The sequence below is a fragment of the Xiphophorus couchianus genome, chromosome 10, assembly GCF_001444195.1.
Source record: "Xiphophorus couchianus chromosome 10, X_couchianus-1.0, whole genome shotgun sequence".
NCBI lineage: Eukaryota > Metazoa > Chordata > Actinopteri > Cyprinodontiformes > Poeciliidae > Xiphophorus > Xiphophorus couchianus.
In genome coordinates, this window is record NC_040237.1 from 3731988 (window position 1) to 3758979 (window position 26992).

Genomic DNA, 26992 nt, shown 5'->3' on the forward strand with positions numbered 1-26992 from the left:
TTTACTTAATCTGTCAAAGAACATCCGTCTTTTATTTCATCTTTTTTTCTAGTGAGGAAGGAAGTGAAGCTGTCAGAACACTCATTTCATGCAGCTATATTTCATTACATTCAGTTTATTTTTGCAACGCCTTTGCTTTTCAGTTTTGCTATTATATAACCCTTCACAAGAATGAAACTGTGCTAATCAATTCTCCTTCCTCCAACAGATTCATTCTGGTACTGAGGTCTTTTTCAGGCAATGGGAGGGCCTGGTTTCACTTTTAATGGTGTTGCAAGAACTTCAGAGTCTTGGCTCGCAACTCTTGCAGGAAGGAAGGAACAGGTGTGGCAGCAGTAGATTTCTGCATCCATATCTCAAAAAGGACTCCTGCGATCTATCTTTTGATAGATTGTGGATTGTGGGTTGTGTTTGTATGAATATATTCTGACAGGCTGCCTGTTAGTAGAGAAATATGATGTTGTCTTGTGAAAGCATCCATGCCCTTTTATTTTTTCTTCTTCACTTTTTTGTTTCACAGTCTAAAACTTCAACATATTTAATTTATTTTAAATACAATTTTCAGTGAATAATTGTGAGTTGGAAGGAAAAGGATACATGGTATTCAAATTGACAAAAATCTGAAAAGTTTGGTGTGCATTTGAATGAAACCTTTCTTTGATCTCATTCCCCAAAATGAAATCCATAGAGCTACAAATTGTATCCAGTGGTTATCCCTCATATATATTGAATTGCACATTAATGCTTGGATGGAATTTTTTAGTAGGTTTTTAGAACTCAACCGCAATGGAGTCATGCTCTTCATGCCCATAATATGGCCAGCTAAATACTATTTCTGGATTTTAGTAATGGAGAGAAAGTTGTGGAGACATTGTGATGAAGGATAAAAATAAGAAATGCGAAGACAACAATGGTTCAGAAGTCCAGACCCAAATGCTGTTGAAAATTGTTCCCAAGACATAAAAAAGGCTGTGCTTACAGGCTCTCCAGTAATCTGTTGAATGGGCAAAACGTTTTGTCTCTAGATGTTCAAATATGATAGATACATTTACCAAAAGAGTTAAAGAAGATTCTACAAATCATTGCCATGGGGGAGCTATAGTCATAAGCTTTATAAACCACATCTTACAGATTTTTATTTGTAAGCAAAACTGAAATCATGGATCTTTTTTTTTTTCCCCCCCTTCGCAATTACGCAACACTGTGTGTTGGTTTGTCACATACAATCCCAATAGAACCAGTTTTGTTTGTGGTTATAATCTAGGAAAATGTGGAAAAGTTATGCAAGGCACTGCATTTCGTCCAGTGTGTGGTTTTCGTCTGCGTATTTGCATGGAGAAGTGGTCTGAGATGTTAGGGTTATAATTACAGGCACTACGTCAGACAGCCGTTTGCAGCTGAAGCTCAGGCTTTAATCCAAGTATTTGCCCAGCTGTTAGCCTGTTTGCCTTCAGCATGCTGTGTGTTAACTGCTAATGAATGGAGTAATTAGAGCTTTGTAGTGAATCAGGCTTGTGTGATGTCATCTGTGTGCAGTTGTTAGGAATTTATCAGAGCTTATGCTACGCTGGGTCAGTGAGGGTCAACTGTAACAGTTACGGTTCATTCCGATATGAAAAGATCAGCCATGTGTTTGAAAGGTGCAGCGCTGCCAGGCGGGGGCTCTGGTGGTGAACTGGATGATGGTAAGCCTCTCTGGACCCGCCTCCACATCCTCTCCTTACACATACACACAGATGCACACGCACGCACGCACAAACCCGGTCATGCATGAGCAGCTTTGCACCTCGTACAGATGGGATGCATTCAAAAAAGTAACAGACAACCAACAAGCAGAGCATACCTATTCACACCTAAACCTCTAAACACTTCCTGCTGGGATCTGTCCTGAGTGAAGGACCCGCTTTGTAAGGACACGCTAACAATGCAGAGACTGCCACCTGCTGTAGTTTGATCAGCAGGCAGAGACGGATTGCCTCACAGATCATCAGAGAGAGATGCCAGCGAGGACGTGTGACTGAGACCGGTCGTCCGCTGCCTGGAGAGCTGTCAGTTTGTTTTCAACCTGCTGTTTTCCACTTGTGAGCCTCTCAGAGGGTGGAGCGAACAGCTGAATGTCAGGTACAGTTGGGAGACTTCTCTGTTATAATGCCTGACCTCTCCTGTAGAGTTCTGTTGGCTGTAAAGAAAATTTCAGATTGTTAGTTTGATAGTGCTCTACTGCAAGCTTAGATGAATTGATAATTTCTTGTAGACAAAAGGGGTTTTTGCAGTTGCACAGGTCTGAGCTGCGAGTGAGAGAAACAAATCTGAGTAAAATCTCACCGATGCAGGCAGAAGGCAGATTTTTTAGGCGAGCGACAGACTGAAAGCCCTGTCAGTTGGTCCTGCAGCGCTGACAGAATGTTGCGGTCGGACACTTTGGTTTGAAGGAGAAAATAAAACCGTATTTTACTGCAGCCTTGAAATCAGAGCGCTGAAATTGCCAGCCTGACATAGAATCAATTACAGGCTGGGATTTTAAAAATAGAATCACTTACTCTTTTTTTTCTCTGTTTTTCCTTTTTTTTTTTTTTTTTAGCAAAATGCAGATTTATGCAAGTTATTCATGTGATTTATGTCACGTCTAAACTGAAAGGCACCTTTCCCTTTAGTTTTTGTATTGGTTTGATCTCGCAGTGGAAAATGAGTTTCACGTCTTTTGATCAGATTTGCAAGCAGAACAATAGCACTGCTTGGTTTCCTCTTTACAAGCTGGTTTTTTCTCGTTTTCTTTTTAGAAACAAAGACAAACATCGCTTCTGCAAGTTGACATGAATGCACAATGAGTTGAGTTAGTTAAAGGAAAAACAAAATGAAAGAAAAAAATATTTTTGCAGAGGAAGCACTGAGCTCATTTCCAGGCAGATCTCTGATATTTCAGCTCAGGAACTTGCCGTGTCCTGTAGAGCCACGCTTGTGCCTAACCCTTAACCTCATTGGGTGTACATGCAGACAGCTGTAGAGTGGAAGCTTCAGAGAATACTGCTGAGCGTTTCCTATGAGCTAGCGCCCCCCTCTCGCTTTGCCATGCAACTGAGATACGGTTCCTGTTGTATACAGTAATGAGATTATTATGAGTTTTTCATTTCTTTTCATGTCGGGATGGAATCATACAACATGTGATCTGATTAAATGTTTTTTTTTTTTTTTTTGCTCCTGTTTGTTCGGCCTCTCAAACTTAACATTGGCAGACTGAATAAGTCGCCTCCATGGAGACAAACGGGGTCCCTTAATGTAATGACCAATGTTACACAACAAGTGAATTGAATTTGACATCTTTTGTGGGTTGTGCAACCACGCTTGTGGCGTTGTGCTCAACCTTGGTATGGGATGTGGTGTTGAAAGCCCTCTGTATGTGTCACAGAGTGTATCTCTCTCTTGAACCAATGTATGTCTTCTGAATGAAGCGTGCTCCGCATCCTTCCTCTAGGCCAACAGCAGATGCATCCTGCAGCTGCAAGCTCCTTCCTGTCTGCAAGGGGACCCTTTTGTGTTAAGATGCAGCTACAGCGAAGTTGGGACACCGTATGAATTTAAATGGAGCAGGCCTGAATGGAGCGATGCTAGTTGGCTGGCAGGCGGTTCTGTTTTCCATGGTTTTACTCTTGACTGTGTCATCACTACATTTAAGCGCCTGCGGTAGATAGTTTCAAAGTAAACAGGGATAATCATGCAAACATGTTCATGCTTCTTGAACTTCCACATTTTATGATATTACAACCACAAATCTTTATGTGATTTTTTTTGTGTAAATCTGATGATAAAAATGATAAAAAATATATAATAAAATACTATTGTTTTATTTTTAGTTAACTGTATGGCTTTAACTGCATATTTGTGAAAGCTACAGCATTCTCAAATACTGTTCTTGAAAACATTCCCATTTTAAAAAGGCGTCTTTAGGACGCCATAAAGAAATTTGATTTATATTAGTAAACCTCACACAATCACTGCATTTAATCCTAGTTTTAAATTTACTGATATTTATTGATGCTCTTGTGGTACAAATAGTAAAAATAATACACTGCTCAAAAAAATAAAGGGAACACTTAAACAGGTGTTTAACACTTAAAGTGTTCCCTTTATTTTTTTGAGCAGTATATTTTACTAATCCCTCCCTTAGTTTATTTAGTATCATTAATTGAAAATTACTAAGACAACAATAAATCAAATTCTTATTATAACAATTTTTTAAATGCCCAGTCTTAATATCAGCTCTGACCTGTTTATTTTTATTTTTTGTAAAAGCTGAAGAAAAGTATCTCCATAGTATGATGCTGCTGCCACCATGTTTCTTTGTGGGCATCATTTTCTGTGAGATGTCAAAAGCTTCAGGTATTGTTTTAAACCCTGACTTGTTCCTCTGCCGCTTGGCCTACATGATCCAGTTTGTTCATTAGTGATAACACAATTTACATTCCACTTGATAATTATGCAGTGCTTTTTGTTAGTCTATACCTTAAAATTTAATTAAAATACATTGAAGTTTGTGGTTGTAACATAAGATAAAATAACTCTTTATTAGTCGCACAAGTGGGAAACGTAAGTTGACATGAGAAAAAGTGGACTGTAAAAAATAAAGAGTAACAGAAGCAGAAAAAGAACTGAATGAAACGGTACAATGTAGAAAACACCATACAAGCTAACTAGCAATATAAATTTAGAAAATATAAATATGGAAATAAGAAATAATAAAACATAGAAAAGTTAAATAGACATAAATATTTTTGCAAGGCACTTTAAATTAGGACTTAAAAAACTTTTTATTATAACTGTTTGCATTGGTAAAGAAAATATTTACAATGTAAGCGTGGCACGTCTGTAGCCGACATGAGGGATTAACAGCCTCTCTGATGAGCTGCCATTATTGGCCCTTCAGGAGGATGTTTATGACGGAGGGCTATTTCTACTCAGGCCTCCGCCCGACTCTGCCTTCTTTGGAAGTCTGGGTTTGCCTTGGCTGAAATCACTAGTTGCTTTGGAGTCGGTGGCGCTTGTGTGTGTCAGGGACTTCCGTGCTAAAAAAACTTGAACTCTTTAGTCTTGCGGTGGCAGAGCTGACGGAGAGGAGGCTCTCTGATGCACCAAATTCAGTCTGAAACTTGTTCTGCAGCAGCAGTAATGTGACATTTCCTCAGCAGGCCTTTGAAAATAAAGTATTGTGAAGTTATCAGGCAGCTTGTTGTTGGACAAACTACAAAGAACAGGCTTTAGGAAGGCCATTAAGTGTTTGAAGGATACCTACTAATTAAATGGTGCAAAGTAAGTGACTGAAGAAATTTTGGGTTTTTTTAGTACTCTTTGATGTTGAAAACCCCTTCATCATCATTTTTACAATCTTTTCCCCTGGATTTAGGCTGGTAGCCAACAGTAGCTTTTCCATGTCCAAAATGACAAAATGTGTATAAAAAAGTTGAGCAAAAATGCAACCAAAGATAGTGTTATATTTGGAACACAGAACTTAAACAATGACACCAAACAAAATGGTGATTCAAGACGAATGTAGGTGTGGGAAAATCTTCTGCTTGAATTTAAGTTCATGAGTTGAAGATTTATGTTGTGTTTTATCCAATGATGAGGAGAAATGTTGCGCAGTTGCTTGGAGACCTTGGAGACTGGCATTGTACCCAGGGATTTAAAAGCGCTTTGAGTCTGCCTGAAAATTACCATAGTAGGGAATGACTGCTTGTGACAAAAATGTGACCATAAAATACTAAAATTCTGTCCATATTCAGATGGTTTAAGAATTCTTTCATCTTCACCCATTTCTATAAGTAACTGTCTGAAGAGAAAACTTTGCATTAGTGAGTCATGCACTCTCTCTGTGACACTATTCACACGTTAACACTCTATATGCTAGTAGTTTACCCATAAGAACATGCTACTTAGGCCCTAAAATGTCACTTTCATCTAATGCTACATATTATTGATAGAAGGGAAGTTAAAATACAAAGACGATATCTACAAATATTCTTCTCAACTTGGCTCAGACACAGAGAAAGGTATGATACTGATAAAGCTATGACATGACAGTACTTACTTGATAAACAAGTTGCCATGCCGGGTTGCCATGGCGATCTGGCTGTTGACTCTATATATATCTAAGTTGTGGCATTACTGGTGTTGCGTGATTATCTCTCAGCTTTGGGTTCTTGCTTCCCTTAAAGTCAAGCTAAACAAGTTTACCTCCTCACCGACCTGAAGGTTAGTTCCTCAAACGTTACCTTTCTTTCATGAACTTTATAGCAAAAGTTCTTACTCAGTCTTTTTTCTTTGTCTCCAGTTAGTGTGCAACTGGACATATTTCCACAAAAAATTTTTTTTTTCTTGTCATGAAAACCAATCCTATTTCCATCTAGTGTGATTTCAGACAGGACGTCACTATTCATATATGGTAGTGAACTCCTCTTATAGAGGATATGACTCAAAAGGCACCGTTTGTTTCACAAAAACAGGTTTTAATTCTAATCGTATGCTTTCAAAAAATTTTAAACTTCCAGCTGTAATTAGTTATGTTTGATACTTTTGAAATTATAGGGTTTTCTGCCTTCAAAGTATGATGCAATATGCCTTCTATAATAACTCAGATTTATTCGGTAACATCTTAGTGGTTTAATTGCAAAAATAGATTTGTTTGCATGTATTCTTAGTCTATTCACTGTTGGGTTCTAACTGACTAATACTAACTTTGTTTAATTAATAATGACATAACAAATCAAAATAGTTGTATAAAAATTATATGTTTTTGCCAATATATTTGCTAATATTTACAGCTTATAATATTGTGTTTCTCTCTGAGAGGTCTTTATTTTGCATGCCCCCTATGAGAAGAGAGCTAAACTTTAGCCATCTGGCCACCAGATGTACGACAACTTCCTCCACTCCCCTCCGTAGAGACTCAATTCTCCTGCCTAAATCCATTTCCCAACTTCAGACAGGAGATAGCACGCAGCAGAGCAGGACGTTGTCTGAAAACTTTGAGTTTTCTTTCTTCCTCTCTTCTTTTTTCTTCATTGAATGCCAAGCTGTCAGGGACTCTGATTTCCCGTGAGGGGTGTTTCCCACCGTCTGAGGGGGGCGGGCGACGGGATTCCAGAGAGGAATATATTTCTTCTTTAGATGGGATGCCAAGTTCTCACACTCTTTTCGGACCATGGCGGAAAGCAAGCAGCAGAGAAAAAGTCCTGGAAGTGGAGATCGCTCCTCGTCTCATTTGTAAGATATCAGATTTTAGTGGAGCGTTGTGCCGTAAAGGGTTGTTATTTTGTTTTAGTTTTTTGTCTGTTTTTCTAGTGGTTGCCGCAGATCTTTGGCAGCTGGGTTGCTTTTGGTATGTGGCAAAGACTGAAATAGAAGTGGGCAGATGGAGCAAACTGCTCTTTTAAAAGATTGCTTGCTTTTGTGGCGGCTGGGTTGGGAGTTTACTTTTCTGTTTTTCATTTATATTGCCTAAAAGCTGCAAAATGATTTTAAACTATCTGAAAAGGAAAAGAAAAAAAAATCAGTTTGTTGTTTTAACAGTTTGCGCTTCAGAGAAGTGAATCTTTTTATTGGCTTGAAAGCTTTTCTGAGTACAAGGTTGATCTACCCACTCACCTCCAGACGCAACAACGAGGAGAGTGCCTGTGACTCATCCGGCATCTCTCTCTGCACAGCCAGAGACGAATTGTATTCGAAGCTGGAGTTCGCACAGAGATGCTTTGAGCTTAAATGCTTAAATTCATCTGAACTGTGTGGCAACAAGTTTGTTTTCATTTTGAATGAAACATGTTTGGGTTATGATTAGGATGGTTTACACTCAGGAACTAGTTCTTTTTTATTTGTAGCTTCCTAAATTAGGGCTGATGTTTTGCTCCTGACTCTGAGGGTTTGTTTATCTGCAGAGTGTCCTGAAAAAAACTGTTTTATTCAAACGGAAGGAGATTGGTGTGGAACTCGTGGCAGGCTCGTGTGAGCCTCTATTTTAAGTTGCATGGGTGGAATAGAAATATTTTTACACTTTTCTCTAATGTCCCATGTTTGTAATCCAGATGAAGGCAAGTTGTCGTAAAGTTAATTTAGGGCTGGCCAGTAAATCAATAACAATATATATTGCGATAGACGCATGATCATTATAAATACGTCATACGTTGGATACAATGTTTAATAGTTTCACTAAACTCTGAAACGATCCTGAACCACACAGCTTTCTGGGGGCTTAAAAGGCGTTAAGCCACTCAACCTCTCACGGTCTAGCTAACTTACTCATTCATTCTTTGGTTACCTAGCAACAACCCGTAGAGTAACTTGTGCAGCAGCAGTTTCAGGTTTTGCCTAGAGCCTCGGTGTCACTGGAAAAGTCTGGGATTTGATTTCAGTATTGTCCAGGTCTTGACAAGTGTGTAAAAAGAAAGTAGTATGGAAAATACTACGTATTCTCAGGCTTTTTGTGCCCTGCCCCTTTAAAATTATACCCATTAATACATCTAGCTGATCAGTTAGATGTTTTGATGGGCATGTAACTGTTATTTTAACAAACATTTTAGTTATTGTTAAAATAATTCAAATTATTTGAACTATTATTAACATTTTCTAGTATAATCTTATCAATTATATTGTTAAAATTGTTATATTTTAACAATATAAAATATAAAAATAATTATACCTGCTATCTAGTATAACAATAATCATACCAGATAATTAATGTTAAAATGATCTAGTATAATTTTAACAATAATACTAGATAATGGTATTGTTAAAAACAAAACTGTCAATTTTGTGCATGTAATTTTTAACGAGTTATAGCATTTACTAACTAATTAAAAATATCGATCAATCAATCAATCAATCAATCAATCAATCAATCAATCAAAATTTATTTATATAGCACATTTCAGCATCAAGGCATTTCAAAGTGCTTTACATCATTACAAACACAGAAACACAATGCAATATAGAATCAATAATCAAAACACAGCATTAAGTCAGGTTAAATTTGTAATTGATTACGTTTCAAATACAATCCTAAACAGGTGGGTTTTTAGTTGAGATTTAAAAGAAGTCCTTAGATATTGCAATAACTAAGGAAATAAATGTCTCAGTGATGATTTTTCCTTTGAAAGAGGCACAGGTTTATTGAAATGAGCTAGCCAACAGCCAGTGTATTGTATGTGTGTAGGAGATAATATTTTGGTTTAAAAGACAACAATAATATGCATTGATGTGGTGGACTCACCAACTTTCAACAAAATCTTTTTTAATTTGAAAAATGCCCTCCAAATAACTGTAAAACTCACATTTTCTTGTTAAGTTCATTTAAATTTAATGTGACAGACTACCACTGTCTTCTATATCTCCTTGCTGAAGTGTGAGATGTTCTCTTCACACCTTAAACCTCTTTTTAAGTGACGTTAGGCCTCTTTGCCGTTGCTCTCGCATACGTTCAGGAGTCTTTTCTTCCTATCTCTGAGTCTCAAATTTATATAATTCGCAGCAGCTTGTGGAGCATGGGTACAACTGCCAGCGCTGCCCCACAGCCTGTTTATGTAGCGCCGCCGCTTGACAACGTCCACGCCAACGGGATGGCCCATAGCAGCATGAGTCCAGTCCACATGGTCAACATCCACAACAGCAGAGCCAAGTCCATTATCACCAACAAGGTTGCACCAGTCGTCATCACGTAAGTCCCTCCTGCTGACCTGCGTTCTCACAGTTGGGTGTTAATCCTGTTTGATCACTGTAGTGACATCCCGCCCATCTCAAACCTCCAGGCGAAACGTTTGCTCCCGTTATCATCTCGTTTGTCTGCTTCGACCGAGCAAACAGTAGTTGATAATTAAACATGCCTATTTTTTATTTTTTACACAGCTATAACTGCAGACAAGAGTTTCAAATTCATGACAACTTCCATAAAGGTGACTACAAGGTTGGTCGGATATCGGAATCCTTGCCAGAGCATTACTTGGTTAAGGTAAGGACTAGTCAAGCTTCAAGCTTTATTAAGTCACAACAAGGTGCCGCCTTATCTCCGAAAGCTGTGGAGGAATCTCACCTGTTTCTTTGTCTGCTGTTTTCACATCTTCATGTTCAAATTGCAGTGCTGTGTTGGAACATTGTAATTCGTTTTTTTTATTATCAGAGGCAGTCATTGAAACAGAACTGTTGGCACCCCTATAACAAGGCTTTGATGTACTCTATGACCTCTGCTGCATTAACTTTTTTGTTAGGGTTTAACCCACAACTTCTGTTCATAAGTGGGAGAAAATCAGGGTATGTTTCCTCAAAAAAGTATAAAAAGCACGTTTTACTTTTTGTTTTGAAGATCAAATATTCAGCGGTGTTTCCCAATTTTTTTCCCCTCCATGTAGAATCCCCATAAAGGACTTTGGATGTCGTTGAGAATGTTCTTTTGAAAAGCTTCTCACATCTCTGTGCATTCTCTGACCTCACTTTAAACATCTCTCTGATACTGAAAATAGCTGAGAGCTGATTGGGGGAAAAAAATCAGATTTTGATCAACTGGATCAATTGAATTTCCCAATACATCTAATTTTTTCCTGAATTTACATCTTTTACTTTTAAATTTTACTCTTTGTTTGGTAAAATCTTTTTTTTAGATTTTTGATTGTCTTTGGTATTGATTATATTGATTATGGTATTGGTTGTGACTAAACCAACAATGTAGTGGTTTAGTCACTGCATTGTTGATTACCTTCACACTATTTAAACAAGAAGATTTTGTTGTAGTAGTATCTCACATGTAGACACACTTATATATGTGTATGGAGTGTTTAAGGGTACTCTTTATTCAGGAGAGTGTACAGAGCAGAGCAGAGATTTAAACTGTTGAGACAACAAACTAGCCAGACTGTGTCAGCTGTGCTGTTTTTTGCTAACAGAATAGGTCAAGAACTTGTAAAATGAGTAAAAAGAGGGAAAACAAGAAAACTTTTATCAGGGTTAAGCTCCCAGACCGATTCAGATTAATGTTGTTTCCAGGGTGAATACTTCATGGTGCAGGATGTGTACAGCAAGGCAGATGTTCTATACACAACGAGCAGCTATGGAGCCCCCAACTTCCGCCAGGTGAAGGGAACCTACCCGCTTTATGGAATGGGTCAGCCAACCTTGAATGGCTACAAACAAGTTCTCCAGAGACTTCAAGCCCAAGGACAGCAGGTGATCTCTCGCTCTCTTCTTTTTTTTTTGTTTATTTTTAAACTTGACTCTGGCTTGAACTGAGGTCTCTTTGTCTTCCTTTGACACAAATGGTTAGCAAATGACCGGAAAGAACTTACCGTGTTGGAATGTGTGGAGTTCTTTCTCAGTGTTGTCAGTAAATATTTGAGTCCTCAGAGGAAGCTATGGCTCAGCTGAAGAATTGAGCAACCATTAAGCTCAATTCTTAATGTTGAATTGAGCTTAATGTGTTCACTAAGACATTATGGTTATTATTACAGAAGGCTTACTTATACTTGTGCTAAATTGCATGCATGAATATGTAGTCCTGCTAGTTTCCCCAAGACACTTGGATGTTGTTTTTACGTTTCTATTTCCAAGTAGGAGATTATCTTCTTCTGCATACGAGAGGAGCCAGTGGTGTTCCTTCATAAGGACGATGACTTTGTGCCGTACACCCCGCGTAGGAAAGAAAACCTACATGAGAACCTTCAAGGACTGCAAGGAGAGGAAACAGTAGAAAGCCTCGAGCTGAGCATCAGAAACGAGGTAGCAAACATATTCAGTTTTTATGTAGGAGAATAAAAACATTTGAGACATGACTGAGTGAAGGTTTTTCCTTTACAGCTCTATGACTTTGCAAAGCTCAGCAAAAACATCTTGTATGTCTACAACGACATTGAGTACTTCAAAGACGAGCCGCAGAAGATGTCCATAACGTGCGAGGAGGACATCCACGTGACGGAGGAGGTCTATAAGAGGCCGATGTTCACCATGCAAGGCTACAGGTTGGTTGACGCTTTCATGGCTTCCTGTTTTTTGTTTCAATTTTTCTTTCTTAGATTAAAAATGTAATCTAAAAAACGTAATTATAAAAACAAAGCTTTTTCTATTGAGCATATTATATATCTACAGGTGACATCATCCACATAACGGGAGACATTTCAACAAATAAGTTCAGATTGAAAATAAAGTATAATTATTTCATTAAATTTACTGGACAGTTTATCTACATTTTAATGTTTCCTTAATCTTTTTAGTCTTCTTCAGTCATTAAAAATGTGGTATTGCTGCAACAAACAGGCTGCTTTGCTATGGTGCTTGACAGGAAAATAATTTAGACTTTTAAGTATTTGAGTGAGTGTTCAGCTGTTAAAATGACCGAGCTGTAAACAAGCCAGTACCAGTCAGTAGTTGATCGATTGGTGTGTGCCTACTGAAGATGGGGGCATCCTGTTTGTTGATTTATTGACATGATCTCCTCACTTCCATTTAAGGGACAGAAGGTTGTTCAGAGAAGCAAAATGCTTTGATGTACAGTACTTTGCTTCTCTTCATGCTTCTTGAACTTGTTTGTATTTCATCATGATCACAAACCTCAGTGTGTTTTATACTTTGTAGAACTACCTTCTTCTGCAGACCAGTTTTGCACATTTAGAGCTTAACATTTGTGTCCATTCTTTTTAAAATAACTTGAGTTCAATCAAATTGAGTGCAAGGCGATTTTGCCTTTGAGTGCATCTCCCTCCCCCTCCCCCGCCCACCCCGTCACCTCTGACCAGCTTTTATCTTCCTGCTAAAGAAGAGCATACCTACAGCAGTGGTATGCTGTATAAGGTTTCCACCACATCACTGTTTTGAAAGTAGGACAAAAAGTTCACTTTTGGTCTTACCTGAGCAAAGCACCCTCATCTTGCACATGTTGGTTGTTTACCCCCAAATTGTTTGTTACTAACTGAAAACAGAACTTCTTGAGCTTTTTTTTTATGGTGACAATTTTTTCCATTGTGAAAAAAATAGAGATCTACTGATAAATCCATCCATTCAAAAACAACAAACTCCCTTTCGAAATCTAATAGTAAAATATTTTTGCCACTTTTAATAAATACAGTTTATGGAATGCGTGATTAATGGTTCCTAAATGGTTGTCCTAAATAAATAAATATATCTATTTTTTGTAAATTAAAATGTTAAAAGAAGGATTTATGTTGAATCTTGTATCCTTTTTCTAATGTACATAACTTGGTATTGTTCTATCATATAAAATCTCATTAGAATTTAAATTGACAAAATGTGGCTAAAGTTAAGGGGTGTGAATACTTTTGTAAAGCACTGAAGTTCTATTTATCCAGTGATTCTGATCCTATGTCTTCCATAACTCCTTGTTTACTGCCTACCTGCTTTTCACCCTCATAAGTTAAGTGAAAACTTGAGGAAGTTCATCTGCCTTTGAATGTTTGCTTACATGCTACATGATAATGTTATTGACACAACAAAGGCTGCAGGTTTCCCTCTGGGTAACTGTCTGTTGCACTGCAGGTACTTCAGATTACCACTACCAATGGAGGGAGCGCCATTGGAAGAAGATTTTGATGCATTTGTTAACATACTCAGGGTAAGCATATGTAAAAATCTCAGTCTGACAATTAAGTCTACCCTTTTTTGGTTGTGCTCTTCTTGCTAAATCTCGTTCCCGTTGGAGTTATTAATGACTAGAATACTGCAAAGAGTCTGCACTCTGTCACAAAGGTGGTGAAAAGGTCACGCTGGCTTTTATTTAATCTCCGTTTAAATCTGTCTTGCATGTGCAATCAATTACGTTATAAATATGATTAAAATTTCAAGAAAGAGAGTCTGCAGTCACTTTATGTCCGCTCTTCAGTCATCTGTGTGGCCTGCTTTCTGTCCTGCCCTTCAGGATGTTCTCTTCTTCTCATTTTACCCTTTTTTGGAGTGACGTGCAGCTGCTGATTGAGTTCCATGTGGTTGGAAAGTGGCTTGTACTTCTTTTTTTAAACAGATTTTTAATGCAGTGCTCTTTCTTCTTAGTCAGCCTTTTTGCAAATCTCACTCACTTATTATTTCCAAGATGTTAACATAATGACTCATGTAGAAGTAGTTTCAGATTGCTAAATCCTTTTAAGAAGTGTTTGACTTCTTAAAACTGGGAAAACTACATGATTTTTATGCAGAATGTTACTTTTCCATCACTATCGTTTTGGTTTTATTCTGCGCAGTCCCACTTTTATTATTATAGACCGATTGCTGTCACTGCATCTCTCTTCTCTGTGTTCTGCTTTGCAGGAGAGTCCCAGCCTGTGTCTGGGCCGCAACGCGTCCAGACTGCCGCCTACCCTGGTCTTCAGCTGCCAGGTGGGCGTCGGTCGCACCAACCTAGCCATGATTCTGGGCACGTTAGTCATGAAAAGACTCAAAGGGGACTCACAACTGCCACCACAGTAAGAGTTTAAACACTCACCCACGCCTACAAGTTGTTTAATAGTACAGTGCCAAAAGAGATTTTTATTGAAGTATTTATAGAATAAATTGTTAAATATTTGCTTTTTGTTGCAGAGTTGTGGAGCGAGGTACTTCAAAGCCAAGACCACTATTCCAAGTTATCCAGAGTCTGATCAAAAAATTGCCTAATGGACAGCAGCTTATGGAAGAGGTAATAATGTACACAAATTGGAAAAAGCATGCAGAATATGCAGCATCTGAAAGATCTGCATATCTGAGATGTGTACTGCTTTGCACATCTAAAGACTGATTTTTTTTTGTTGTCCTTATGTTTTTTTTTCTTTTGCAAAATTTGATGGATAATATCTGTAATATAAATTATTGAGGCTTGCAACTGATTATCAATTTGATTTTAGTCTGGGCCATTGTAACAAATAATATTGCTTTGACCTACAGTAAGTCATACCATTTTAGCAGGCTGTATGTTTAATGTTTTGGTCCTGGTTGACGGTAAACGTCTGCGCCCTTTTCACGTCTTTTTCAGTTTTATAGTCTTTATAGTTCTCACCAACTTTCCCACAGCATAATGCTGCCACCAGTGGGGTTTTATGATTGGGTTAGTTTTTCTCCAGCAGTGTCCAATCATTTGAGATGTAATAATGTGTGGAGTTGCAAAAATATGTATAAAAATATCAATGGAAAAAAAAACAACTTTCTAGCACAAAACTGTGATTACTCACAGAGATGGACTTGCCTTTTGGGGTAAATCTCGCTCTGTGCGACATTAACAGTTGGTTTTCCATAATAATATCAGTGGACTTCATTTACTTGTTTTTCTCCATGCATTTTTAAAGAAACAAATGTGTAGAGGAGATGTGTTTTTAGCATGTATATCTGACTGGTTCTGGAGTGACCAGCTGTGATTAGATCTCGGTTACCCACACAATGTGCAAATAAATGCGAATGCTTTGCTCCGTGTCAGGCGTTAGCTGATCAGTGAGCAGATTTTCCGAGATCTGTGCATGTTACATAACATCACGCCTTATTTATTAACACCAAGTTGAGCACACTTTTGATTTGTCTTAGAAACCCAAGTTGTTGTAGAGACATAATTTTTGTGGAGGACCCAGATCAGCAGATTTGAATTAAACGTTTAGTGCATAAATGTTTAAAACTACTGCCAGGGCTGATGAAATCCAGAGCATTGGTGCAATATTCAGATGTGATTGCCTTCTCGGTGGCCCCGGATGTTAACATGAGAGGTGCAGAGAGATTCCTCTGAATGATGAACATTGTTTTATTTCAATGCTGCTGTTTAAGAATTTTAGTTATTACCCAGAGATCAGAAGAAATTTGTGCTTCTTCTTTGGAAAATTGTTAACAAGTATCCCAGAGCTGCTTTGATGTGGCCTGGGAGACCAAATCTGATTAATTTGTTCATACTGCCAACTCACCTAGGAAGCCTTGTAGGACATTTAAAGAATTTTCAGTTAGAAATAAATCTTCCAGTATTACATTTTGGTTTTATAAATGTTTTTTAAACATATTTTTGTGACATCTTTAATTGAAATTGCCTTAAAGAGGCCATAATGAGTACTTTTGTTTACTTTTCAGGTGGACCACGCTATTACCTTGTGCTCAGAGATGCACAACATAAAAGAAGCAATATATGAGAATGCAAGTAAATTGGAAGGGATTGGAGAAGATTACCAGACTCAAGTAAGTCATGACTTTTTTTTGCTGATTTTAAGTTTCTCTTCAAAGTCCAGCACCTTGTACCAGATATGACTCAATTAAACAGAAAATAAAACTTTAATTTTTATCTTTTAGGGAAGCACTACCAAAGAGTACTTTCTCAACAGAACAAAGCAGAGCTTGGAGCGCTACTTCTACTTGATCGTATTTAATGCTTACCTTCATGAACAGGTAATGTTTGTCTCAACTTTATTAACACGATTCGCAGTTTTGCGATAAATCAGCTGTGACTCTGCTGTGTTTTCCAGTATCCCCTTGCCTTTGTGTCCAACTTCAGTCAGTGGATGTGCTGCCATGCCTGGTTGTACAGGTTGCTGGCCTGCATGGACATGTCAGAGCTGTCTGCTCCTGCCGAGCTGCTCACCAAAGGAGCCCGCGTCCTGGTGAGGAACCGAGCAGCCGGCAAAACATGCACCAAATTTTACTTGCATTTTCTCGTGTTGTTGAAGTTCTTGGGATTTTGGCTTTAGATTCTACATTTTGTGTTGAAGAACATACTTACATTGCAATAAATTGATACATTAAGCTAAAAATGATTCAATTTGCTTTTTTAATTTAAAAAACAAAAAAATTAAATTAGTTTAAACAGTGGTTGTAAACTATACATGTTGTGTTGGATCAAATCATTCTTGTCTTTAGAATCAAGTATCCTATTTTTGTTTTTGTAGTTTTTTATTTTTTAATGAGTCAATATATTTACATTGTTCTCCATGAGTGTGAAATTATATTAGAACAGAAGAATAAATTAAAGATTGTTTACCAAGTTATTCTTCTGAACAATCTTTTAGTCTTTTCTTTGTCCCAATGCTGTCCTTCCTTTTTGTCTTTCTTTTTCCCTTATGTCCTTCCTTACTTCACAGTTCCTTGTTTCCATTCATCCTTGTTCTAATTTCTGTACTCCCATCCTTGTTTTATCCTTTCTTGCTTCTTTTCCTGTGTTTTTGGTACTCCACTCACCTTGAAAATGGGATTCTGGAGAGGTTTGGGATGTTAACATGGGAAAATGTTTAGGAATCCTGACAATTATTTTAGCTACATAAAATAAGAGCACTGCTGCAGCATCTATCCTCATGATGAAATTGTTAAGCTCCTAAACACGTCTAAATGTATTCAAATCTGAATAATCTTTTGCCTTTTTTTTTTTAAATCAATCATTTTCTTACGGTGAGGTAAATTTCAATTCAGATGAGGTACTGGTGTGCCCCACGCCACCCACCGCCTCCTAAGCTCTCATTTGTATCTTCACGCGCATTCTGCGTTTGTTGGTGCTGTGATTAATGCGTGACTGCTTGTGTCTGAGCAGGTTGCTGATGAGTACTTGGCCCTCGACGTGCTCAGCACAATCAAAGAGATGAAGGTGGCCAACTTCAGACGAGTGCCCAAGATGCCTGTTTATGGAGTGGCTCAGCCGACGTCAGAGGTGAAGTGCAGCTGCTGATTCTGTCGTCAAATTAGAACCAGTGGTTTTAATCATCTGTCTGTGAGATGAAAGTCAAGCATCTTGAGATGAGTGAAAGATTCTGTTTCTGTCTAATCAATGATCTGCTGCTGCTTACATTTTGAGAGGATGCAAGGAAAATGATTAGACATGATCAGTTCATATACTCTTATCAACAGCTTGAAATGTGGATTAATTAAAAATTTTCAATGATGCATTTGATCCGTTTTTTTTTTTTGGTTTTCAGAGGTAATAGTATTACAACAAACAAATAAATTTAATTGAAAAAATTCAGCACTGATTTTGCCATAATTCAAACAAACTGAAAATTATACATGCATACTGAAATATATACCGTAAATTCCGGACTATAAGCTGCTACTTTTTTCCCACACTTTGAACACTGCGGCCTATACTAAGATGCGGCTAATGTGTTTGTTTTCATGCCGACAAAAACATTTCGCCTCGTAACGGAAGACCAATCAATTGATGAGTAGTTTGCAGAGATCCAATGAAATTGTGCAATAAATCAAGAGCACTTTCACAATTCAACGACTGGTATTGTAAATCCAGTAGCGCCTGCGGCTGTACAACTGTATGCACTGTGCGTACCTTGAGATATTTCTTTAAGTTACAAAAAAAAATAGTTACTGGATTTTTTATTATCTGACCGTCTTTGCTATTAACAACATTGTGGATAAAAAAAAAAGATATTTTGTGTCAAAACATCTTGTATGTAGCCCACATCTATGTGAGTATGTGGGGATGCCACATGACCGTCCAAACCAAAATGTTTGGACGGTCAGCTTTGGCAGCTTGGTGCTTTTTCTGTAAGCTAAATGTGACTATGGAGTGAAGCTAAAAACAAATAAACGGAGTTTCAACCCTCCCACAGTGGGGGTGTCGAGTGGAAATCTCAGACACATCACCTGAACCTGGGAATCTTCATCCTCCACTTCCCATGGACCACAGGGGCAGGCTTTGCTTTCCTCTCTTTGTTATTTAGTATAATGTGTTAAAAAGAAAAAGACAAAAAATGTTAGATCCGCTGTTTTTTTTTAACCATGCACACATGGACAGTATTTGTGTGGTCTAGGTTTGTGCTGTTTTTATGCAACAACGACGCACGTAAAGCATTGGGGATTTGGTTGTGCTCATGTGGGTCAGGTGCATTGGTGGGTTCGCCCTGAGAGAGGGGCCCGTGCCCTGGAAAGCGTTGGTTTCCGGTGAACATAAGCAACGTGTGTTACTGATAAGTACTTATATTTAAAGGTAGCCGTGTTACAGGCACTGATAGAAAAAAAGCATTTGCAATATGTATTTGTTTATGTTGCCATGCGGATTAAATTAAAAGTTCAAAAATCCTCACGTGTAATATCTTTTTATGTAAATATCTTACATTGCAACAGGGGACACCTGCAGCTTATAATCCAGTGCGGCTTGTAGAAGTACAAAATTGGTTTTCTTTCTAAAATTAGAGCATTAGAGCATTAGAGGGCTTTTAATCAGGTGTGCTCTGTAGTCCAGAATTTACGCTACATATGCATGTTTGGATAGATGTCCTTTAGCTTGTTGCAGAGAGAAACCACATGCTTTCACATGTTAAGGGTTTTTGTATAATTCTTTATAAATGTTAGACCACTTGTTTTGCCCCAAATTGCTGAGCTCTTTTTAAATTGGTGTGGTTCATGCAGCTTTTAAGCTTATTGGTAACCTTCCCTCTTCATTACAAAATTAGTTTGAGTGTGTTTGGGAATCATTTTCCATTTGGAACACAAAACTGTGTAAATGGTATCCCCATATTGTTACTTTTAAGCAAAATTGATCAAGATGAGTTGAACTAAACTAGAAGAAACTGTGACAAGACTGATGGTTGAAACATGGAAATAACTTTGTATTCTAACAAGACAGTGATCCTAAATACCCATCAATAACGACTTTAGAATAGATAAATCTATCTGGCATTAAGATTCTGCAATGGCCCAGACTTCAAACCTGTTAAAATGTTTTTATACTATGCTTAAAGTCAAGTCCATGCCAGTCCAAATGAGATGTCCTGCTTCTGATAAGAAATAAGAAATATCCAAAAGTATGCCAGAAAGTTTTTTGATGGTCACATAAACATTTAGGTAAGGTTCAATGAAGTTGTTTGTTGGAGAGAGATCCCCTCTCTAACAAAGAATCAGATGCATCACCAAAAGTCCAATTTATGACATTAATGCTTCCAGTAAGAGCATGTCTACCTTCAGAGTGCCTCCATATAAAAGACATCTATAAAGAATAAAAACCACAGATGATCTTTTTTGGATTTTTTTGGAATCATTATTTCCAAAACATGCTACCTCTTATGTTCTTTTCATTCATTCAAAAATAAACAGCAGTTATTATTAATGTGCATTGCTGTACTCTGTAATAATCAACAGTGCAGACAGATTCACAGAAAAGACTTGGGATTATTTCATGATAATTTGGACTCCCTCCATAGGAATCTCAAGCTGGACTTCCGTCTGTTTGCCTAAATCCTGACCGTTCTTTCTGCAGGCCATCGGAGCAGTTCTCGCCCACCTGATGGATGAGAAGAGGAAGCACAACCACATTTTGTGGATCAATGTTCAGGAGGAATTGGTGCTCGAAGGAAATGGACAAATCTTCATTCCCAGGGAACCCTCGTGTCTGGACCAGCACATCCCCGTCCCAACGAGTGATCCGCAGTTGCTACAGGTAAAAGAGGAAAGAAACAGAAAATAAATGCATATGAAAGAATTTACTTAAGTTTTTCAAATTACAATGAGTGCCTGTCCCCACTCGTCCTGCAGAAATTGGAAACCTCACTGAAGGAAGAGATTCTGCGAGCTCAGAAGTGGCTGGAGGTGATTCTGGAGCAGGAAAAAAAGATGACGATGTTTAAAACCTGCCTGACCATTCAGGAGCTTTTCAACCAGCACAAAAGCTCCCACCCAGGCCTCGTGTACAAACGAATCCCTCTGCCGGACTGCAGCTCACCACGGGAAGAAGTAAGCATCCACCATCACTGACCTACCATTGGGTGTATTTTTTTATTTATTTATTTTTTTTAACAATGCAGAGAAAAAGGCAAATGGAGTACTAAGTATGGCACAGACATCTTATTTAAAAATAAGTAGATTTGGGTGAAGGAAATCAGATTCAGGGCATCTAGTCTGGATAGGATAAAAAATAAGTTTAAGGCTCCCTCTGGTGGTTAGAAATGTAGCTACATTTGAGTGACTAACTTCATATTAAGCAAATTTCATCATGTTATTTCTCAGCCTCTTAACTGTCATGAAGACATCAGTGTCCTAATAAAACCATGGTCTGACATCATCTATAGAGGTGACAGTTAAAAGGTTTATGTGAAGCCAAGATATCTTGTAGTAATTTTAGACATTTTTATTCCCAGGATTTTGATAAGCTTCATGAGGCCATGAGGAATGCGTTAGCTGAAGATTCCCACTCAGCTTTTGTCTTTAATTGCGCCAACGGCAAAAGCAGGACTACAACCGCCATGGTTGTTGCTGTGCTCACTCTCTGGCATTTTAAGGTAAGCAGCAGAATTATAAAAGTTCTCTTTTTGGGCTTTAAAAACCGTATTATTCAGGACTTTTTTTTTTTTTTACTGAAACTTGACCTGGCTTTGCAGGGTTTCCCAGAGTGCACAGATGATGAAATTGTCAGTGTTCCTGATGCCAAGTACACAAAGGGAGAGTTTGAGGTGTGTATGCTCAATATAAATATATTTATTTCTACAGAAAACGAACAAGTGCACTTAAGACAAGTTTGCACATTTAACCATTTGTTAAAAGTCTTAATGCTCTTTATCCATGGTAAGATTCAGATCTTGGATGAATTGATTATAATCATCTGTTGTAAAAGTTTGTTACATATTTTCTAACATTTTTACAGTGCTGGCCACATTTATTATCATTCCTGGTAAAGATTGTTAAAATACTTTAAAATTATTCTTATAATTGTATTTATGTAATTAAAAACATTTTTGCAGTAACAAAATTTCACCCATTAGTTTACATGTATTTATAGAATCTTGAAAAAATCCAGGTTTAACTAATTTTACTACTAATGACTTTTGCAAACAACATATGTAGTGGGTTATTATTAATGAGGCATATTTTTGGGAATTCATGAAACTGCGATATTATTAATTGTTATATTTTCCAGTTAAACAAAATATTTGTCACTTTTCTATTTCACTACCATCACCACTCTGAGCTTTTGTATCTTGGTTAGTAAACTCTGTCAGGTGTAGGCATGAAGGGCAGTGGAAGTCGTTCCCTGAAGGTGGTGTTTTGTTGTGCTTCAAATTGAAAACAGCGATGAAGTCTTGTTAGAAGCTCATCTGGTCTGTTAATTAGAGGCAGTGTTATATATTTTTGTTGTTTTTTTCCCCTCTTGGTTCAGCATCGTGACAATGAGTCAATGGTTGGAACCTGCTGGTTGGGTCCTCTGCACAGGAGGCCACACTCTGCAGCTACACAATACCACATGTCAATCACAGCAGTGTGTCCATTGGATTTTCTCAGAGGCACAGAACGGTCACCACGGAAACCTTGTCAGCCTCCAATTCAACCTCCTACAAAAATAGGATGTCGTAATCCCCTTTGAATTAACTTCTAAAAAAATGCTGTGATGGCTGCTAAGTCTGACACATTATTAAGTGGAAGAAAAGAAGCAGTTTTAAATAACCTTTACTTTCACCTAGTTTTGCCTTCTGGATTTCTGTCATGGATGTTTTGTTGCATATAAAATGCGCTTCATGCTAGAGCCTTTTAACCTCAGCAGGCAATTTCTTTTAACTTTAACTTGCTGCTGCTTGCTTCACATTCAGCAGTACTCTACAAAGATTTTTTTATTGATAATTTGGTAAACATGGTGGACAAATTTAGCCATTTAAAAGCATAGGGTATCATCCAGAATTGTTAGAATCCTAAACTTTAAGGTTCAGATAACCTCAAGCTGGACTGTTTGTGAGTATTATGGAATTTGTAGGTGATATATACATGAGGAAATGTGCCAACTGTAAATGAAGATACATTGATGTGGTTATTGTTTACCACTGACAAAAAGAAATGTAGCTGCTTTTTAAAACCTTTCAAACTATAATAAATACCCACGTTAAAAATAATTCTGCCCAGTATTTCACTAACATATTGTAATTACAATGTCAATATTCAGATCTAGAGTCTGTTTGATAGTGTCTAACTGCAGTGGATACCCACCTCCAACACAGATTATAGTGCCTGGAGATTACAGAGCATCAGCAGCACAGTTGAAAATAATAAAGTCAATGGATAATTTCAATTGTCCTGCATAGTTAGCAAATGGCATGCTTAAATTTGGTCCGTTTTCTTATGCTCTGTTGGCTTATTTTCACTAATAGTCTTTAGTTTGGGTAAAGTGACTGAAAATTAAAAGTTCTTAAACAATTAATCATGTATTCATTGTCCTTGCTTACCCAGAGTAATTGAATAAACCTGTAGTCTCCAATACTACTGAAATCTCCCATATCACTTTGAATTGCCCTGTTGCTTAAATGTGCTGTATAAATAAAATTACCTTATTTACCTACTTTACCATATCAGTTATCATTTAGATAAATATTCTGAATAGCTGCAAATCCAGGTTCAGGACTGACAGCGGGAGATATAACAGCCAAGAAAACATAAATTTTAAGACAAAGATTTTTAAATGTACAGTGAAGTTTAATCAAACTGGGATAAATTTTGAGATGATTTTTGAGTCAAAGACACTAAGAAGGAAATTTTCTGCCTGCAACGTTGCTCTTCTTCTCTCCCCTTTTTGACTTTTCAATTTCTGCCACCAAGGGAGAATAAAAAAAATTATTTAGTGACCGCTTTCTGTGACACTGTTTTCATGGTTTAACGTCATGTGCATGTGTTGCTGGACACACTCCCTTTCTCTGCAGGATCAACACTATAAATGAACACGACACACATTTGCACCAGTGCGCTAATTGGGTCAGGACAGACGAGCTGTGTTCTTTACAATTTACCTAAGTTTCAAACCCAACCCAAGAGAAATGTCTCCTGTTTTGTAAGCATGCTTTTGAAATATTTATGCAACATCAGATGAATCAAAACGTACATCAAAATAAATGGGTTTGTATCCAATATGTGTGTTTTCTGTAAAGAGTAAAAAAGAAACACACACACACATTCCTCTTCACAGCTTTGCACTACTTTTTATTGGGCCAAAGAAAATATATTAAAGTTTGTGGAGGAGTTGTGGAAAAATGTTGAAAAGGTTTATGATTAAAGTTCATAAATATCAATTCATGAATATCAATCATGAAGTTTATTTGTATAACACATTTCAGCAACATGGCAGTTCAAAGTGCTTTACACAGTTCAACGTTAAAACATAAATATACAAACACATTATATAGTCAACAATATAAATCCCTTTAGAAGGTTCTGCATAAAGTTCACGTGTATTGTTTCTGCCAATCTGCAGGTTGTTATGCGAGTGGTTCGTCTTCTGCCCGACGGCCACAAGAGGAAGAAAGAGGTAGACCTTGCACTGGATTCTATCAGTGAGACCATGACCCCCATGCACTATCATCTGAGAGAGATGATCATCTCCACTTACAGACAGGTACACCCCAAAACATCCATTTTTACTTGAAATGTTACTAAAGTAGAAAAGAAATGGACTTGTAAGTTAGACATGGGTTTCAACAAAGGTTTAAACTGAGGATTAGAGTTTTTGCAAAGAGTTATCTCAGAAGATAGTCATATGTGAAAACACATACATTGTATTTTAATGTAGATTCCTTTTGCTCTTAGTGACAAGCAACAGTTGATTTATGTGCAGTTTCACAAGAAGACCTGTAGATGGCCTCAGGGCTACACATTTATGTGTCCGCTGCTTTTTGTGGAAAATAGTAGTGACCCAACGCATCTCATCTCTGAAGCTAAATGGAATTCCCTTGGATTAATGGAAAACAGTAGAAGGGGAGTTGTGCAGGAAAAGATGAGGATTTTGGAGGTTAATCTGTTGGAAGTATTTTATTTTCAAGCTGATCATAGTTTAAACATTGTTACAGACCACATCATATCAGTGTCAGCTGCTTCCTTTGCCATAAACCCTGAATGTGTTTTAATACAACAAAGACATGCAAGAACAGCCAAGAGAGAGAATAATTTAAAAATTCTGATCATGAAAACATTCCTGGAAGCTCTTTCAAGGAGCTTTCATCTTGTGTTTTAATTATAAGAGTACAAAGAGAGCGAAAGCAGTTGAGGTTTCGATTTCTCTCAGATTTTTTTTTTTTTGTACCTTCACGTCTACAGCTCTGTTTAAGCCATTTGTAATGCAGACTAATCATGGTGCCTCTGTGCACCGTCAGCTGCCCTCGGCACACGGGAGGCGCCCGGTCCTGTCTCCACCGTATCAATGGGCCTCATTGTCCCATGAACTCTGTCGTTTTCTCTGCCTGTCACTTTCAGATACCAGGCTCCAGGAAAAAAGGGCGCCCTGTAAACTCTCGTTACAATTATTGGGACACTAATTACTTACTTCATTTTTTTCTTAACTTACATGTTTTTATTATATAATGAAAAGCTGATAGAGCTTAAAAATGGCTTTTTTGTAGATACAATGATTAGTTTTAGACTTGAATGTCATTAAAAATTCTCCAAATTAAAACCGTTAAATCTCAGGCTGTTTTGGTTAAATAGTAAACATCTCATGACTGATGACCCAAGACTTGAATCCAACAAGATGTAAATATTCCATTACATTTTTTTCTAGATGTCCTACAATGAAATGTCAGTAATTATTGATAGGCTATGTCTGTGAGAGAGCAGTCAACAAAAAGACGATTGTATCTGTTCTTTAAAACAAAAACTAATTGATAAAGAAGTTTAAAAGATTAGTGGTAAGCTTGGGAAGCAGAGCTAGTATTGTTAAAATGGCATAAAACTGCCAATTTTTCCCAATCCCATAACAGAAAGAAAGTGAAAGCGCAAAAAGATAAAACAGAAAAGCCATGCTGTACTTTGTTCAGCCTATCTATGCTGAAAGTGTTGCCCTCTCTATCTCTCATGCAGCCTGAAGGAACCACAGATCTGTCACAATATTTTTCCATATATATCCACATATCCCTGAAGTTTTACAGACTTATAAAATGTGGGTTTTCTCCCTAGTTTTCAGAAAGTGTTTTCATCCTTTACAATGATATTGACAGCAGAAGAGCGACTGCATTGGTTGTTGTCCCTTCCCCAAACAGTTGTCTGTGTTAATAAGACCTGTCAATAAACTCTATGGTGTTCCAGGAAAGTCACTAAGTTTATGAAGCAGGAGAACAATTTTTTTCTGTACATTTTGTCTGTACGATTTACTGCAATCGCATTGAAACATGCTAAACTGTTATTTTAGCACAAAAACAATGTGAAGTCAATTGATAAATTGAATATGTTGAGTGGGACATGCATGTATCGTTAACTTGTGTTAATGTGCCTTTTTAAGGCTGCCTGCAGAAACTCCAGTTGGGAGAAAATGTTTGTCGTGTTTTCAGACAAGCACGGTAGCGTCTGGAACACCTTCCAGTTTCAAGATTATTTTTAATTTTCACAGTACAAATATTTAAATATTTTCAGTGCCCAAGGTAATAGTGATTAAATGTATAGTGGACCCTCGCCTATTCATAGTTCAGTATCTGTATTTGTATTTCTCCAGTCTGAACTATCAGCCTAGGCGATAAACAGTGCCAGATGTTGATAGAACTGGCAGGCAACAGTAGAACAAAAAGGGGGGAGAAATGAGGGGAAAAAAGTCTTATCCCCACCATAAACCCTCCCCCATCTAAAACTACCATCTTCTCCCAGTATGACATTGGCTTAAGAGCCTTAAAATCCTTGCTGCCAACCAGTCATGAGACCACAACTCAGATACAAAATCTAACAGTTAAGTTAATGCAATAAAGGAACAGTTCACAGTTTCTGCACATGCAGTTGTTTTTTTATTTATTTTTATTGTTGTCAGGCTTTTTAAAGCTTTGTTGAGGTATGGTTATAGGTTTGGCATGGAATCTTAATTTAAGAATGACTAGGATAATTTCCTCAACGCTCAGCTATCTTTCCTATTTGTTCGAGTCTGCCACTCCTCTCCAATCTTCTTGTTATATCATCAGCCATCACCTTGTGTTTCTTATTGCAATACCACATTTCAGCAAACAGTTATATTTCTGCTACTTTTCCAGGACATCATTTTGCCCAGTGTTACCTTTCATTCCAATAAGCTGCGGTCTCTGTAGCCTTGACTGATTTATTTCCGAGCAGCATACACTCTCTGACCCGAGAATGT

The 26992-nt window shown here is 37.6% G+C and overlaps 1 protein-coding gene across 8 annotated transcripts in view; it reads left to right on the plus strand.

Annotated features, from left to right (window-relative positions):
• pald1a (phosphatase domain containing paladin 1a) overlaps nucleotides 1-26992 on the plus strand; it is a 48322-nt gene that overhangs the window by 2155 nt on the left and 19175 nt on the right. Inside the window, exons 1-19 of one of the 8 annotated variants that reach the window (XM_028029681.1) lie at nucleotides 6965-7257; nucleotides 7336-7372; nucleotides 9515-9700; nucleotides 9889-9991; nucleotides 11020-11199; nucleotides 11584-11748; nucleotides 11827-11987; nucleotides 13519-13594; nucleotides 14284-14438; nucleotides 14554-14650; nucleotides 16054-16158; nucleotides 16270-16365; nucleotides 16443-16577; nucleotides 17498-17614; nucleotides 20174-20353; nucleotides 20449-20646; nucleotides 21051-21191; nucleotides 21291-21362; nucleotides 24140-24280. In XM_028029681.1, coding sequence (XP_027885482.1) covers nucleotides 7167-7257; nucleotides 7336-7372; nucleotides 9515-9700; nucleotides 9889-9991; nucleotides 11020-11199; nucleotides 11584-11748; nucleotides 11827-11987; nucleotides 13519-13594; nucleotides 14284-14438; nucleotides 14554-14650; nucleotides 16054-16158; nucleotides 16270-16365; nucleotides 16443-16577; nucleotides 17498-17614; nucleotides 20174-20353; nucleotides 20449-20646; nucleotides 21051-21191; nucleotides 21291-21362; nucleotides 24140-24280 — 2436 coding nt within the window. In that variant the 5' untranslated portion in view covers nucleotides 6965-7166. Of the gene's footprint in view, nucleotides 1-1751; nucleotides 2122-6126; nucleotides 6247-6963; nucleotides 7258-7335; nucleotides 7373-9514; nucleotides 9701-9888; nucleotides 9992-11019; nucleotides 11200-11583; nucleotides 11749-11826; nucleotides 11988-13518; nucleotides 13595-14283; nucleotides 14439-14553; nucleotides 14651-16053; nucleotides 16159-16269; nucleotides 16366-16442; nucleotides 16578-17497; nucleotides 17615-20173; nucleotides 20354-20448; nucleotides 20647-21050; nucleotides 21192-21290; nucleotides 21363-24139; nucleotides 24281-26992 lie in introns of those variants that run through there. The other 7 variants (XM_028029676.1, XM_028029678.1, XM_028029679.1 and 4 more) reach the window with 7 other exon arrangements.